The sequence below is a fragment of the Nicrophorus vespilloides genome, unplaced genomic scaffold (genome assembly GCF_001412225.1).
Source record: "Nicrophorus vespilloides isolate i.1.1-1 unplaced genomic scaffold, Nicve_v1.0, whole genome shotgun sequence".
Classification (NCBI taxonomy): domain Eukaryota; kingdom Metazoa; phylum Arthropoda; class Insecta; order Coleoptera; family Silphidae; genus Nicrophorus; species Nicrophorus vespilloides.
In genome coordinates, this window is record NW_017097719.1 from 500 (window position 1) to 17,266 (window position 16,767).

Below are 16,767 nucleotides of genomic sequence, written 5' to 3' on the forward strand. Positions count from 1 at the left end.
TTCCTACAACTAAGACTCCAAAACGACAACACCAGAAGAAAATATTCCACTGTGTCCAGAATTTCATCCCTGGGACACGACATGTTATACATTTTAAACGTACAACAATTATATCATTGATTATATAAATTCAATTTTTTTGATAATACCTTTGACGACTTCGATATTCTATTATATCTAATGGTTGCTGTTGCGTAAAAGACCTTTTTGGTCAGAATTTTTATCAAGTGCAGAGTAGATGTCTTACTTTTATGGTTATATAATATAATTCTACATTTTTTTTGTCATATAATTTTATTAATAATCTGTTCATCAACGTGAACATTGAGTAAATTTAAGATCACGGTTGACATTAAATGGATAATCTTTCCGGTGGATAGTTACCATTATTATGATATAATTTTTAATTTATTGTTTGGCTGTCGTCTTGTAGGGTAACTTAAATAGTATATTGGTGCTTTGCGATTCCACTTTTTCCTTTGACTGTGAATCTGCTGATATCCTTAACACTTCCATTTTCCATCGACTTGGCTGAAAGTCCGTATGCTGAACTTCTTTGGATGAAGCTTGAAGATTATATTGAAATATAAAATAAATTATATTGCATAAACAGAAACTATTCCCATTAATAAATAATATATAATTATAGTTTTATCTAACACTTGTTATTAGTAACTAAATGTATTTATAAATAAAAATAATTGTCTTTAATTTAAAATTGTAATAAATCACATTTTATATTTGTAGGGAAATTGTGCAGCGCAATTATAAATAAAAATATTAATGATTTTTTACAAAATTCCATATCATTTCGATAATTATTCTAATTTGAATGTTCGGAATATAAAACGGCCGGTATCTGGATGCAAATCAATGTTCCACCTTCTGTTACATTGAGAATATCGAAATGAATTTCCACACATTAATTTTACTTTTCAGTGCAGTCGTCTTTGCTCGTGCCAAATTACGTAAGATTATTTATATTTTTAATCATACTTTTAAAATATATTGATTTTGTTTTTTTTTTCCTGCAGCATCTTACATTACAAAATGTTCGATAAGCGATCCCAAACTTGGCGATTGCATTAAGCAACAAATGATCAATACTTTACCAAAAGTTATACATGGTGACAAGAATATGCGTATTCCGAACTTAGATCCATTCCATTTGACCGAAATTGAAATTGAGGCGACAGAAACTCTAACTCTTAAATTATTAGATATTGATATAAAAGGACTGGATAAAGTTAAACTGGGAAATTTTCAGTAAGCTACAAAAACATATTTGAATAAGCACCAAATTTATGTTTAGTTCTATTTAAGTGTCGATGGTAAAAAAATGACATCTAAAGTTGAATTAACTTTTGATGAAATTGATATTACTGCTACTTATGATATCAAGGGTCAACTCTTGATTTTGCCAATTCAGGGACACGGACCAGCTAAAATTACTATGAGTATGGATGCAATATTTGTATGAAATAATTTATTAAATGTATATTTTTTAGAAAATGCGAAATTCACATTCGAATTCGATTGGGATGTAAAACCAAATGACAAAGGTGTGGATTACGTAGTTTTGGGAGATTCCAATCTTCATTATACTACCGAAAAAAGTCATTACCATTTCGACAATTTGTTCAATGGGGATAAAGCTTTAGGCAAGTAAAAAATATTGATTTAATTTTATAATAAATTTGATATTTTTTTTGTAGGTGATCAAATGAATGCGTTTATAGAAGAAAACTCCGAAGAAGTATCAAAGGATATCGAACCTTCAGTATCAGAAACTATTAAGTTAGTTGTCATGGGAATTTTCCAAAGTGTTTGCAGTTCCATGCCCTTTAGTGACATTCTTGACCCATAACAAAATATTTTGACCTTAAGATTATGTATACTTAAAAATAATACTTACTTATGATTTAAAATATTAATAATACATATTCATTTGTTTGTTATATTATTTATTAAATTATTTTTATTTGCCTATTTTGGGCCAAAGGGTTTTTCTTATATTTTGATCTTTTAAAATAAATATCTTATGCAGAAAGCATTTTTTCTTATTTTTTAAATATTTACATGTATACCTTTATTTATACCTTTATAATTCTTATTATATTATCTTTGCATTCACCTGTCTTTAGACCAGAGGAGGATCTAGGCATGGTCTTCATTCAAATTAGGACTCGCTCATCACCGCGGCCCCATCATTTATATATCCACAAAATTATATTGATATTGTTGTTGTTCCGTTATAATTCTTAGGAAATTTGAATTGCATTATTGTTGTTGCTTGTTTTTGTAATATTATCTTTGCATTCACCTGTCTTTGGACCAGAGGTGGATCTAGGAATTTCCGGAAAATCGCTAATTGCTGAGCTCATTAGAAAATCAATGTCCTTTACTTCACTCGTTAAAAATAACTTAAGTAAATGTTTTGCTTTTAGAGAGTGTGACAGAAAAAGCGCTTAAAAAATGTTTTGCATTCCGTACATTTTGTTACTACTACCGGCGCACACGTCCATTTGGCTATTAGTCGCATAATTCTACATATTTAATATACAACGATAAGTTTTAGCTACCTTTTAGTGTACCTGCTAGTGTACAGTGGGCAAAAATGAGTTAAGCTAACAGATATTATTTATCAAAATAAAATACAGCTATACCTAGCATGGTACGAGAAATTGAAACCGCCAATATGCCATCTTTGAAATCGGACTAATCGAGGACTTAAAATAAAAGAAAAAAAAATGTTTATTTGTGTATTTTTGAATTTTCCAAACAGTATTGGTTTCGCCAATATCCCGCTTGAAATTGGCAAGTATGATTTTATTAATACATGAAATGATTACTCGTTATATTCTTTTGCAATGGCCTAAGATTTTGTATGACAGATTGACTCACACATTTTTCAGTATAGATATGTTATCTATAGCGACAAATGTGAAGCATTTAATCTAAACCTATTTTGTTATTTACATTTTTACCATATTATTAACTTCTGACAAGAAAGAGTCAAATCCAACTCTTACACCAGTTTAAAACATTATAGTTTTATTTGTATTTTTTATGATTGAGAGCTATACCTATGTTTCAAAGACCCGTAAATGGCTTGCCAGCCGTCGTTTGCCTAGAACAACTAAATATATCTTATTTTGAAAAAAAAAGTAAATATTTCTAAATAATCTATTTTTTCCGTAAAAGTTTATCTTATATTTAACTAATTCAAATAATATTGAATTTAAAAAATGTAAATAAAAAATGTTGAATCTACAAAGCTTTTATTTTCTAAATATAACAGTCGATGATAAACGATTGTTTTGATCGACCAACCCTAGTTCGGACTGCGGAAAATGAAGACTTTCGCTAAAGATTTTTATGTCCGGACAACATATTACACAGTTGGAGGCAGGAAAATGGAATAGCTCAGATTAGAGAGCCTGAACCCGACGTGCAATCCCTGAAATGGGACCCTGGATTTCTAGAAAGCACGGTGAAACAACTTTCCACATGAACATGAGGAAGGAGGATGAAAAGTGCTGGTACTGAGAAGAAGATGAGAGCCTATATCGCACGTTCTTTAGACGAAGTTTGAAGATTATATTGCATAAACTGATATTATTCCCATTAATAAATAATATATAATTATATTTTCATCTAGAATGTGTTATTAGTAACAATAAATACATTTATATAAATAAAATTAATTGCTTCAAACAATAATTCTCTTTAATTTAAAATTATAATAAATCATATTGCATAAAAAAAGGAATTAAATATTCGGAATTTTATATTTGTCGGGAAATTGTGCAGCGCAATAAAAATATTAATGATTGTTTACAAAATTCCATATCATTTCGATAATTATTCTAATTTGAATGTTCGGAATATAAAACGACCGGTATCTGGATGCAAATCAATGTTCCACCTTCTGTTACATTAAGAACATCGAAATGAATTTCCACACATTAATTTTACTTTTGAGTGCAGTCGTCTTTGCTCGTGCTAAATTACGTAAGATTATTTATATTTTTAATCATACTTTTAAAATATCCTTCGATATCCTTCCTTTTTTTTTTGCAGCATCTTACATTACAAAATGTTCGATAAGCGATCCCAAACTTGGCGATTGCATTAAAAATCAAGTGATAACTACAATACCAAAAGTTATAAATGGTGACAAGAATATGCGTATCCCGAACTTAGATCCATTCCATTTGACCGAAATTGAAATTGAAGCAACAGAAACTCTTACTCTTAAATTATTAGATATTGATATAAAAGGACTGGATAAAGTTAAACTAGGAAATTTTCAGTAAGCTACAAAAACATGTTTGAATAAGCAACAAATTTATGTTTAGTTCTATTTAAGTGTCGATGGTAAAAAAATGACAACTAACGTTGAATTAATTTTTGATGAAATTGATATTACTGGGACTTATGATATCAAGGGTCAGCTTTTGATTTTGCCAATTCAGGGACACGGGCCAGCTAAAATTACTATGAGTATGGATGCAATATTTCTATGAAATAATTTATTAAATGTATATTTTTTAGAAAATGCGAAATTCACCTTCGAATTCGATTGGGATGTAAAACCAAATGACAAAGGTGTGGATTACATAGTTTTGGGAGAATCTAATCTTCATTATACTACCGAAAGAAGTCATTACCATTTCGACAATTTGTTCAATGGGGATAAAGCTTTAGGCAAGTAAAAAATATTGATTTAATTTTATAAAAAAATGACTTTTTTTGTAGGTGATCAAATGAATGCGTTCATAGAAGAAAACTCGGAAGAAGTATCGAAGGATATCGAACCTTCAGTATCAGAAACTATTAAGTTAGTTGTCATGGGAATTTTCCAAAGTGTTAGCAGTTCCATGCCTTTTAGTGACATTTTTGACCCATAACAAAATATTTTGACCTTAACATTATGTATACTTAAAAATAATATTTACTTATGATTTAAAATATTAATAATAGATATTCATAATTTGTTTGTTATATTATTTATTTAATTATTTTTATTTGCTTATTTAGGACCAAAGGGTTTTTCTTATATTTTGATGTTTTAAAATAAATATCTCATGCAGAAAGCATTTTTTCTTATTTTTTTTTTAATATTTACATATATACGTTTATTTACTTTGTAATATTTTACATATTGTTGTTCCGTTATAATTCTTAGGAAATTTGAATTGCATTATTGTTGTTGTAATATTATCTTCGTATTCACCTGCCTTTGGACCAGAGGAGGTTCTAGGCACGGTCTTCATTCAAATTAGGACTCACTCATCACCGCGGCCCCATCATTTAAATATCCACGAAATTATCTTTGAAATAAAGTTCAAGAATATATATTTTCATGTTACGTTGCTATGATGCTAGCACTATGATGCTGTGATGCTTTCCTCATTCGTCATCTACTTAACTGGTGCCTATGACCTTTGGACAAATAAATGACATGGGCAAGTGGTAAGATCGCGGTTGACATTACGTAGGTAATATTTCCCGGTGGATAGTTACCATTATGATGATTTTTTTTATTTTAATTTGTAGATGGGCTGTCGTCTTGTAGGTGCAAATCAATATTTACATTAATTTAATTAAAAGTAGTTAAAAATGCAGTTGATGAAATGTAATATAATATAAATAAATCAGTTAGTCGTGAGCGTGATTGACAATAAAATAGGTAATATTTTATGAAAATAAAATCCCAGACGACATATTAATGTAGTTGATAAAATTTATTTAGTATAAAAAAATCCATTAATATTAACATACCTGTATCCTGATGCATTATAATAAATTCTCAGTATTATTTTTTTTTCAATAAAAGTTATAAAAATAAACAAATTCAATATTTAATCATAATATAATACAGGTAGCCTTCACGGTATACCATAATACGTCTATTTTATATTTTATCTTATACATTAAAACATTCGATATAGTCACCTTGGCTCAGAACAAAATTTAAAAAAAAGATTACGTTTATAAAATGTTGATTATATCAAGAAAAAAAAATGAATGTCAAATATTTGTAATGAAATAGGAGTTTTTATCAAAAGATCATATTTTATAAAAATTTTATTAAAACTTTTTAAGAATTGCTTTTTCTCGATTTTTTCTCAAGAGAAGAATATCATTTATGAAAGATACGAGAGCAGTCCCAGAAATACGGTGACCTCACGCTTTTAGTGAATTTGTAAACATGAAAAAAAAAATGGTGATTATTATATGATATAATACACTTATTTAAAAGGTTTCAGTTCAACTAATATCAAGCCGAGCTAGATTCTACTCTAGGGAGTCTGCTTCTTCGTATACAACAAAACAATATTGAGTGGCAGAGTTTAAACGGGGTCAGAAATGGTGAAGAAAATCCACAAAATAGTATTGGATGACCGTCAACTGAAAGTGCGCAAGCTATCAGAGATAATAAGCATTTCAAAAAGTGCTGTACATCGCATATTGACTGAAAATTAGAAGATGAGTGCAAAATTGGTGCGACGTTTTGTATTTTGTAGAGCTCGACGGTTCTCACAATGTACAGGGTATCAAAGCTATTCAACATGGCTGAGAAAAGTGTCTATCGAAAGTTCAGTGTACTTCTTTTTCTATTATTTGTAATTGAATAATTAGTTATTTTTTTACATATTAACTCTAGAATCTTAAACAAACTATTAATCTAACACTTTATTAATTGTTATAAAAAAAAGTAAAATTACATTGCCATTATTTTGCAATATATTCTTTTCCATATAATTTAGAACAAAAATGCTTTATAACACCAAGAAATTATATTAATTGTTCTATTTTAAGAGGAGATGAATCTGCAAAAATTTATAAAATATAACACTTATTAATAGTTTTTTTTTAAGTCGTGTAATTTTATTTACAATCTGTTCATCAATGTGAACAATGTGAAATTTAAGATCGCGGTTGATGATGATTGTTTAATTTGTAGGTTGGCTGTTGTCTTTTAGGTTAATTTCAGTAGTATATTGATGCTCTGCGATTTCATTATTTCCTTTGATTGTGAATCTGCTGCTATCTTTAACTGAACCTTATTCATTTCACAGTCCATCTGTAATGAACGATAGCTCTATTGCTGCAAGCACCAAGGGGGCTCACAAAGGGCCTGACTTGACCAGGATTTGAGCCTGTGATCACTGGCACGTGGGTAGGGCGACTTAACCATTCGGCTATTAGTTGCCCAATTAATAAATATTAATAAAAACTTAAAGTTCTTCAAAAAAAAAAGAATACTATATAAACTGATACGAAAATAGACAAAAATAAGTTACATCACACATGTTTCAATCTTGTTTATCGTAACTTTTGCGGCATTTGGTGCTAAATTACGTAATATCCAAGTGAATTTTATTTTTATATTATTTAATTACACATTTAATTTCAGCAAGTTTCATAACCATTTGCAACAATAATGATCCGAATTTTGGACAATGTGCCATGGATTTGACTCACAACATTTTACCCAAACTGTTGAATGGTATTTCCTTCTCTTAATCCTTTCTGAGTACAGACGAAAGGCATCAAAAGAACAATTTCTTGAAAAATTTCTTACAAGAGTTGTCGGTGGGTTGTCGAGCCTGCAGTTTCAAATACTATTACTGCTATTTTAATGTCTACTTTCTCCAAATTTGCTGAACAATTCCCTTATACTGAGTTATTTGGTTAATAAAATGTATAGAAATATTTTGCTTTAATTATTTTAAATTATTTATAAATATACGCTATATGCAACTAAATATACAAATCGATTGTTTTTACTAAATCAGCTTTAATCAGCGTCTCTATGCAATGCTCGCACATCTCGACCATGTAGAAACTACAACTTAACAGGGACCAAGTGTATATAAAAATTGTACGTGTACAATAGGAAAATGAACAGACTGGTGAAATAGTCTCCACAGACATTAAACGTTTGGTAGCAAGAAGGAATAAGAATATTAGTCATTTAACCTGTCCATCCCCACCCAAGGAGAAAAAGAAGAAGTTTTAATTTAGACATAAGATTCTAAATATGAAATGGTGTTATAATTATTTTTACATTCGATCTTTCATAAACATGCAACATAATACAGCGAAAATTGTAAGGTCAGAAGATAATAAAAACATAAAATATGTATACTGCAATAGATACATATTTTATGTTTTTATTAGCCGGATAAAGGGAAAAATAATTTTAAAAAAATCACAATATATTTTTTATATATAACTGTTGTTCATGTAATACTAACATATATACAGCCAAATATGAAAAACTAATTGCAAGTGTACTATTCGATACGAATCATATATATGTATTGCATACTTATGGCCATTGAATGGAGAAGAAGAAAAAGAAGATACAGTTCCTGTCGAACAACGTTGAGTCGATATTGTTGGGCACATATCCGGGACTGACATCTAGCAATATAATAAGTTACATCCCAGTATAGTTTTGTTCCTACATATTTCCTGCGAGCGGTCTATAAGTGTATTGCACCACCGCAATACACCCTCCAGGGATAAATTTACAACCCCAGTATGAGGAAAAATTCAGTAGAATATATTTTTAAAATCAACTTTTCCCATCAACCTACAACTAAAGACATAGATTTCTTCGCACCTAGTAAACTGCAAAGAAATTGTTCGCAGCACAAAGGAAGACTTTCAGAGACACAACTCTTGGAGATGATCAAATGCACTGACTGCATAAGAATTGCATAGATTGAAATAATATTCATAATGAACTTCAAGTTTTTCTTAATGATATATTTGCTCTGAGAAAGTGTTTACATGACTGGAAATAGCTCTGTAAATTGGCATACATAGCAGATATATGTTTGTTTCAAATTGTCTTCTTATCTTTACAAGGCAAATAAATTTCATTGTTTCACGTTCATTATAAAGTGAACGCTACCATGAAAAAATTAAATTTGTTGCAAAAGTTTTGAAAATAATATAGCAGGCGCACAATCCTTTTCTCCAATTATTTTCTCCACGTCACTCGTTATGCGAAAAGTCGCTCGTTAAGCGAGTCATTTATCTTACAATTAATTTTGTTCGTTAAAAAAAATAGTTGTTAAGCGAGGATCCACTCTATAATTGAATCAATAATTTTAATTAAGTGGAAATATTAATGGAACGACAATATAGATCTTTCAAACTATAGGAATTCAACAGGATAATATCTTTCACATGGCAAAAGAAGTAATTTCCACTACAGAAACGTATTGCGCGATAATAAATAAACCACGCGACAGAAAAATATATTTAATAATTACAAAAGGGGGTCGCGGACAAATAAGTTTGAGAAACACTGCCCTAAACAACAGTTAAACCGTCGTCGTTCCCCGCATTGCGAAGTTCCGCGGTATTGTAGTTTTCCGCTGGAGAAACGTATATTGAACGATAATTAATCTTAGCCATGACAGAATGTTAATTGACGTCACTGTCTGTACACACACGCGAGAACTGCAAACCAATTCCCAGTCATACTTGCGTAACTTATTTAGAATAATATCTTAGTAATGCTTATAATACAAAAATACATAAGTAGCTGGTCATATTAAAGCGTATGAAGGGACCAGAAACCAACAAAATGATATAATATACTAACGTCATACTTTGGCCAATCAAAAACATTTCACAATAGAAACATGTTTACATAAATATATATTTCAAGCTGTAAAAAGACACACAACATACACAATACACAACCGCAAATTTTATATTTTTTTATATTCCTAAAATGCTGAATATTTTTGTAGATAACGAAAATAAGGAAGTTGGTAACCCAGAATATAAAATAAAACGATAACAAAACCATGTTTGAATAAAAACTGAAGAATTTGACTCCGCAGAAGAGGCATAAAAATCTGTAATACTGCAAGAGGTATGGTTTTGTATTTCGATAAAAGTAATACAATGTTACCAAAAATACTTTAAGAAACATTTTTATATTTTATATATAATATTTGGTGAAATATTAAAAAATAATGGTAAATAGTGGTAAAGTGTAGTGTACAGTTGTAGTTACACTTTAGTGTAAAGTTTATTGACTTTAACTATATTATTTGTGTCCTAGTGTAGAGGAAGTAGAAGACACAACGAAAATTTCATTATGAAAATATTACAAAAAAAGAATAATTTTTCATATTGCATTTGCGTTAATTCAGAAGTAACCTATGTTAAATATTTTGTAAATAACTACGATAAGAAAGCGTATGACACAAATCCTAAAATAAAACTATTTTCAGATAAAAATCGAAGAATTGGACTCCTCAGAAGAGGCGGAGAAATCCGTGATATTAAAAAAGGATCTTGATTTTTTCTAAAAAGCAAAACAATGTTCGAAAGACTGCAAATATATTTTAATAAATATTTTTACATTTATATTATGCAATTAAAAAAAAATAGGCCATTGATGCAATGGTTTCAGAATAAAACTATGTTAAAGACAATGAAAATAACTAGGAGTTTTGGGTCATATATTTCTTATATAACCCAAAACCTAAAAGAAAAAGACAACAAGCAGAAACGGCAGAGAAATTCGTGAAAATGGTATGTAGAATACCGGTGACTATGATCATTATAGTACATTGCTGAATATATAAATGAAAAAGTTTATTAATGAAAAAATTGAAGAATGTTTTCGAACGACAAATGCTATTTTAGCTCTAATTAGAAGACACAATATGAGCGAACCTACAAAATCAAAGTATTTAAATACATTAATATGTGGAAACAACACAACACAACATAAATACTATTAGAAATTTAAAAAATACGATATGGTGCAAATTGATGCTACATACAACATTATTTGGCAAGGATATCGTTTAATAATCGCAGGTACCAGTGATAAAAATCCATTTTTAATCCATTTGCAATTGCTATATGTAAAGGCGATAGTGTCAGTGATTTTGCCTTTATATTTGAAGCTTTAACTAGAGATTTTATAGATATTTTTGGAGAGCCAAAGGTGCGCATAACGTGCTTCTCTTATGTTCTAAAAAATCTTGAAAAATTATTTAAAAAAATAAAAAAATAATGCTTTGCACACATGTAAGAACAATCCAACATTTTTGATAACAGTAAACTTGTTTTTAGAAAAATGGAATATAATAGACAATCAGGAGATTAAAGAGTTTTTATATTATTTCAAATCACATTGGTTGTTAAAAAAATAAAACTGGTTTGAAGGAGTCGCTGTCGGTTATCCTAGCACGAATAATGGCCTCGAAGAAATAAACTCCTTAATAAGAAGCAAATATATACTAAGGGAAAGACTTCCAGTTGGTCAATTTTTAACTAATATTTTTTATTTAATAACCAAATGGTTTAAAAATAGAAATCCTGAACTACTAGGTTTTAAAGAATTTCATACATTTCCATCAATATCGTTGCAATGGGCTATGTCATACAAAAAAGTGCTTAAAGAGAACCATAAAGAAAACTCTAAATTGTTTTATACATGTTCAAATTCTACCAATCAATCAATTACTAATGAAATACTTTCTACATACAAGGCAAAGGATGGAGAATGGAAGATTTTTGAAGATTTTAAAAAGTATAATTGTAGTGTTTGGATTATAATATTAAATTTTAAAGATCTAAACCTATCAAAATGCACATGTCTGTATTTTTTTAAACATTTAAACTGTAAGCATGTTTTGGGCATGAAAATACGGTTAAAATTAATTACTGAACTAAATGAAGCAAAGTTAATAACAGTCACGCAAAATCGTAAGATAAAATAGGAGATAAAATTCAAACATCAGAGCAGTCATTTGAAATGTGAATAATAAATATAAGAATAATGAAAAATTCTAGATTATGTCATAAAATCATATTTTCTCAACAAAAATTGTTCTGTGTTTATCAACACAGAACAATCATTGTATTACTATCCTCCGCTGTTTGAATATATATATGATGTATAGCAAATAAAAACAACTATTTTAATTAAGAATACTTAAGAAATATATGACACATTAAAAATGTTTGTAATTATTAAACGTGACTCAACTATTTTAGAATATATAAATATATGAAAATTTAAAAATCAAATTAGTTTTCCAGTAAAATTCATACAAATGATACTATGATTTTTTTAAAACCTATTTCAATTTTGCTCATCATTACGTCTCTCGCTAATGCTGCCAAGTTACGTAAAAATCAAAAGAATTAAACATTTTCGAATTATCAAATTACAAAATTGTTTTGAGCAAGCTTTGTTATCTAAATGTTCCAAGAATAATCCGAATTTTGGAAAATGTGCCATCGATTTGACACGAGAACTTGTACCCAAATTGAAGGATGGTATTTATTTCAAGAATTGGATTCAAACAAAAGCATTCACTAAATTCTTTCAGGCTACAAAGAGCTGAATTTTTCATCTTTCAACCCTTTTCACGTGCAGGAATTGGCATCGAGGCAACCGATTCCTTAACATTAAAACTAACTAACATAGATATTATTGGATTGGTTACAGCAAACTTCAAAACTATTAAATAAGTCTTAGATTGTCGGTAGCTGAGGAAATAGTGCTTGACACAAGCTAAGTGCAGAGAGTGGAGGTTTAAAAGAAGAAGTCTTAGATTATTTCAATGAATTTAACACATTTATTTTGTTTTCTTCAAAAGCTGTGACTTTAGTGCTATGGTATGCATTACGAATATTTATTTCTCCGAATTGGAACTTAAAGGAACTTATGATATTGATGGTCAAATATTGATCTTACCGATTAAAGGTCATGGAGCAACTAATATCAAACTTGGTATGTATTTATTTTTTTTAGAATATTATATATATGTTATTTATTTAGTTGGAGGTGATTTCGATTTGACGTTAAAATGGTCTGTACATGCAAAGAATGGTGTGAATTATGCCAAAATTGAAGACATAGAATTGCATTTCAAAAACGACAAAACAATCTTTCATTTTGACAATTTATTCAATGGCGATAAATAATTAGGTTCAAATTGTTATTTTATTAATAATTTATTAATTGTAATCAAATAATGAATTTTACTTGATTAAATGAACAAATTCTTAAATGAAAATTCGCAAGAGTTGTCGGAGAACGTTGAGCCTGCAGTTTCAAATACTATTGCAGTCATCTTAAAGAGTACTTTTGCGAAATTTTCAGAACAAATTCCATATAATGAATTATTTGGTTAATCTAATAATATTATTAGATATTTGGCCTCAGGCGCAACACTTCCTTGATGCAAACCCGGACAAGCGTAGCACTATTTTTTATTATTTATGTAATTATATAATAATATAAATTTGATTTTATAGCTTTTATCATTGCCATTTTATTTACTTCTAAATTTTACTTTAAATAGTCACCATTTTGCTTTTCACAATGGCGATATAATTCTAATGGGATTCTACTTAACGTATTTTTTTTATGTTTAATACCTTCTTGCATATTGGCCTTCAATTGCTAAATGTTCCGAGGATATTTATAAAACCTTTTATAATTACCTTAAGTGTTCTATTATTGGACAGTACTGCTCGCTATTTACAGTGTATCGTCCATTTCTCACCTAGGCCGTACAAGATCGTTGACTCCAAAAGAGCTCCTATATAGAGAGAGAGGAGTGAGCAACTAAACTGCTGGGCGAAACAATGGAATAGCTCAGAGAAGGAAGCCTGGACTAGACGCTTCCCAGAAATAGGACCCTGGATATCCGGAAAGTACGGCGAGACAACATAGAATATTAAAATAATAATAATAAATTGTAATTATTATGTACAAAAAAATATAAAATAAAAATACTACAAAGTAATATACAATTAAATATAAATATTTGGTAATAATAAGAACAATCATTTAATGACCAAAATGTAACGAGAATAAAATTATTTTAATCTTGTAATTTATTAAAATATTTGTCGGAGTACGTAAACAACAGCACCTGACTAAACATCATGGCACAAGGAACCATTGTTTCCCTGCTGGAGCTACCATTGTCAGCACCATGATCACATCACATCTTTAGAGACTTCATGGAAGAAGGGTATTCCCCAGACAAGGGGGAGTGGAACACATCGGGAGAATGATCAGCGAGGATTCGGGATTCAGACTTGGGAACTGGAAGGTTACAGTTGCTGTGAACGGACCATGTCTTGGATCACTACCCCTGAGATTGCTGGAGGATATTCTGTGTTTTACTGAGTTTATTGGAATATTGTTGATGGTTGATTGTAACAATGACTTCGCCGCTCTCGAGACTAAACATGGCGATTCGACATATTTAATTATAGGCTGTAGCTATTTAATTTATGTTAAAATTATAAATACATTATTTCGCATTGACAAAACAAAATTGATTACATTTTCATATTATGCATTAGAAGAAATAATGTCAATGATCACATTCATTTGAATGAACGACAGGTTTTCAATCAACTATATTTCTTATTTAATTCAAAATTTTCATTATTGGGAATATTGGAATTGACTAGTCCATTTGTTTACAAAATGTCATTACATTTTTTATAAAATTTAAATTAATATCTCGGACTATTTAAAACCGGACTAATCGAGTAACCAAACATAAAAAATAAACCTGGACAAAAAGAGATTTCACAGTAAAAATCATATTATTTATATATAAATCATTTTGTGTACTAATTTTTGAGAATTTATTTTTCTTTTGCTCAATTAAAATTTAGTTTGGAAATTTCAAACCAGACTATAATGAATCCGGAGTGATCGAAACCGAACTATCCAAGTTCTTATTTAACATCAGTAATTAAGTTGAAATTTTTGATAAATATTCTTTATCAGATCATTTGTTTTTTGTATTAATTTAAAATTAAGATATCGATATTGCATGTAAAAGAAAACACGTTATATTTTCAGTTCTTTATTTCCCTTTCATAATAACACTCAATAAGTTCATAGGATGACATAGAGATGTCGCCTATATCGACAAATTAATCATTAATTTTTTAAACTAAGAAATTGTTGTGTTCCGGGATTAAGAAATCCTTGGACACCGTGGATTATCTCGTAGTTATGTCGTTGCTGAGTATTAGAGGGCTTTATTAAGTGCAATATTCTTAATTAACTTTATTATACACATCGGAATTTTATTAAGAAGTCAACTATATAATAGTTGATCTCAGGGATTATTACTAAGAGTTACATTCTCCTTAAGTTAGTATTTATGAAGTAAATGCTCTTCCTTGAACTCTCCAAGTAAGGCCAATTTCTTATAATACCAAAATGTGTTCATTTCAAAAAGGGGCTGTGTGGGATGTAAGGAAATCAGTTTTGAGGTTGTTGAATATACAACTATTTCTTTATCTAAATTTTATGACCCCACCCAAATATTTAGAGGCTGTTGAGAGGTGATAAAATAAACTATGCGATTTAATGCGTAACCGTCCTTCGGAATATTCCACAAGTTATTCTAAATAATTACGTACAAGAATCCCTTCGTATATTTGATGGATACTTGAAATATGCTTTGTAATAATTATTAGGAAAGTGGTAGACCTAACGAATAAACATATTAGTTAGTTGATAATAAAATGGTCGGCCACGACAAAATTTCCTTCCCGGTTTATTTATTTCCAAAATTGTAGCTACGTCTATAAATTATTTCCTTTTTTTTAGTATTTTTTAATATATTATTATTGCTTATTAACTTATAATAATATTTATCAATTTTATATTTTTTATGTCGCAATTTTCAAATCAAATAATACTGTGTGATTAAATATAAAAACAAGTATTTCATAAACTTTGTACGTATTTTAAAAATAATTTACGGTGTGCAATATCAGACAAAAATATACGTAATTAAACAGAATGTAATTAAAAGTTAAAAACTATATAAACTCAAATTAAAATTATGGATGATTGTATTTCAATTGCATCCAAAGAAAGCAGAATGAATAGTATAACATTTGGTTTCATTTTGCTCATTGTAACATTTGCGGCACATGCTGCCAAATTACGTAATATCCAATCCCATTAAAACATTAGTAATTATTTAATTTCATCGTAATTTCAGCAAGTTTCATAACGAAATGCGACAAAAATAGTCCAAGTTTTGGTAAATGTGCCGTGGATTTGGCTCATGCTATCATTCCCACATTGCAGAATGGTTAGATACTAATTTAATGGTAGTTAATTAAATATAACGGATAAGCTTGTTTCAGGTTATAAAGAGTTAAATTTTCCACCTTTCGCACCTTTCCACGTTCAAGAAATTGAAATCGAAGCAACCGATTCGTTAAATATAAAGCTTACAGATTTGGACATTTTTGGACTGGAGAAAGCAAAGTTCAACTTGATTGAGTAAGATGTTCCTATAATTTATACCTTAATTTACTATCGTTTTTCCTTTCTATTAAAGTTGCAACTTTGACACACTGGAATGCTTGATAAAAATCAATTTTCCGGAGCTGATAGTAAAAGGCACATATGACATTGATGGTAGAGTAATGATATTGCCAATTAAAGGACATGGCCCAACAAGCATTAAACTGGGTATGTATTTTCGAAATGTCTCTTTCCTTTTTATATTGATTGTATTTTAGTTGGTGCTAATTTTGTTCTTTCAATGAAATGGTCTTTAATAAAAAAAGGGGGCGTAGATAATTCTCCTATTATTGATAAATTTGAGTTGCACTATCAAACTGAAAGAAGCTTTTATCACTTTGACAATTTATTCAATGGTGATAAAGTGTTGGGTAAGAAGCAACTTTATATACTTTATATAC

General features: G+C 29.3%; 4 protein-coding genes across 4 annotated transcripts; all 4 read left to right on the plus strand.

The window, feature by feature from the left end:
• The first annotated feature begins 884 nt into the window (after nt 1-884).
• Nucleotides 885-1,875, plus strand: LOC108560804 (protein takeout-like). Its single transcript, XM_017918488.1, has 5 exons — nt 885-968; nt 1,035-1,266; nt 1,324-1,457; nt 1,509-1,661; nt 1,716-1,875. The coding sequence occupies exons 1-5, from the start codon at nt 908-910 to the stop codon at nt 1,865-1,867; spliced, it is 732 nt and encodes a 243-aa protein (XP_017773977.1). The 5' UTR covers nt 885-907; the 3' UTR covers nt 1,868-1,875.
• Nucleotides 1,876-3,927: 2,052 nt separating this feature from the next.
• Nucleotides 3,928-4,956, plus strand: LOC108560805 (protein takeout-like). The gene is made up of 5 exons (XM_017918489.1): nt 3,928-4,014; nt 4,084-4,315; nt 4,373-4,506; nt 4,558-4,710; nt 4,762-4,956. The coding sequence occupies exons 1-5, from the start codon at nt 3,954-3,956 to the stop codon at nt 4,911-4,913; spliced, it is 732 nt and encodes a 243-aa protein (XP_017773978.1). The 5' UTR covers nt 3,928-3,953; the 3' UTR covers nt 4,914-4,956.
• A 7,200-nt stretch (nt 4,957-12,156) lies between these two features.
• LOC108560802 lies at nt 12,157-13,264 on the plus strand. The gene is made up of 4 exons (XM_017918486.1): nt 12,157-12,339; nt 12,393-12,796; nt 12,845-12,897; nt 13,060-13,264. Exons 2-4 carry the CDS (start codon nt 12,679-12,681, stop codon nt 13,198-13,200), a joined length of 312 nt encoding a protein of 103 aa, XP_017773975.1. The 5' UTR covers nt 12,157-12,339; nt 12,393-12,678; the 3' UTR covers nt 13,201-13,264.
• A 2,661-nt stretch (nt 13,265-15,925) lies between these two features.
• On the plus strand, nt 15,926-16,737 carry LOC108560803 (protein takeout-like; the record flags this gene model as incomplete). Its single annotated transcript, XM_017918487.1, has 5 exons — nt 15,926-15,999; nt 16,056-16,148; nt 16,204-16,342; nt 16,401-16,534; nt 16,585-16,737. Coding segments are annotated over exons 1-5 (586 nt in total), but the record flags the coding sequence as incomplete, so codon positions are not given.
• Between the last annotated feature and the right edge of the window lie 30 nt (nt 16,738-16,767).

What these genes read in the sequence shown, in the direction of transcription:
- LOC108560802 (XM_017918486.1), top strand. Translation starts at nt 12,679, where the DNA reads ATGGTATGCATTACGAATATTTATTTCTCCGAATTGGAACTTAAAGGA. An exon ending in AGCAACTAATATCAAACTTG is followed by an intron (nt 12,797 to 12,844) that starts GTATGTATTTAT and finishes TTATTTATTTAG; the next exon opens with TTGGAGGTGATTTCGATTTG. An exon ending in CTGTACATGCAAAGAATGGT is followed by an intron (nt 12,898 to 13,059) that starts GTGAATTATGCC and finishes TTACTTGATTAA; the next exon opens with ATGAACAAATTCTTAAATGA.
- LOC108560804 (XM_017918488.1), top strand. Translation starts at nt 908, where the DNA reads ATGAATTTCCACACATTAATTTTACTTTTCAGTGCAGTCGTCTTTGCT. An exon ending in ACCAGCTAAAATTACTATGA is followed by an intron (nt 1,458 to 1,508) that starts GTATGGATGCAA and finishes TATATTTTTTAG; the next exon opens with AAAATGCGAAATTCACATTC. An exon ending in CAATGGGGATAAAGCTTTAG is followed by an intron (nt 1,662 to 1,715) that starts GCAAGTAAAAAA and finishes TTTTTTTTGTAG; the next exon opens with GTGATCAAATGAATGCGTTT.
- LOC108560805 (XM_017918489.1), top strand. Translation starts at nt 3,954, where the DNA reads ATGAATTTCCACACATTAATTTTACTTTTGAGTGCAGTCGTCTTTGCT. An exon ending in CTTTGCTCGTGCTAAATTAC is followed by an intron (nt 4,015 to 4,083) that starts GTAAGATTATTT and finishes TTTTTTTTGCAG; the next exon opens with CATCTTACATTACAAAATGT. An exon ending in GTTAAACTAGGAAATTTTCA is followed by an intron (nt 4,316 to 4,372) that starts GTAAGCTACAAA and finishes GTTCTATTTAAG; the next exon opens with TGTCGATGGTAAAAAAATGA.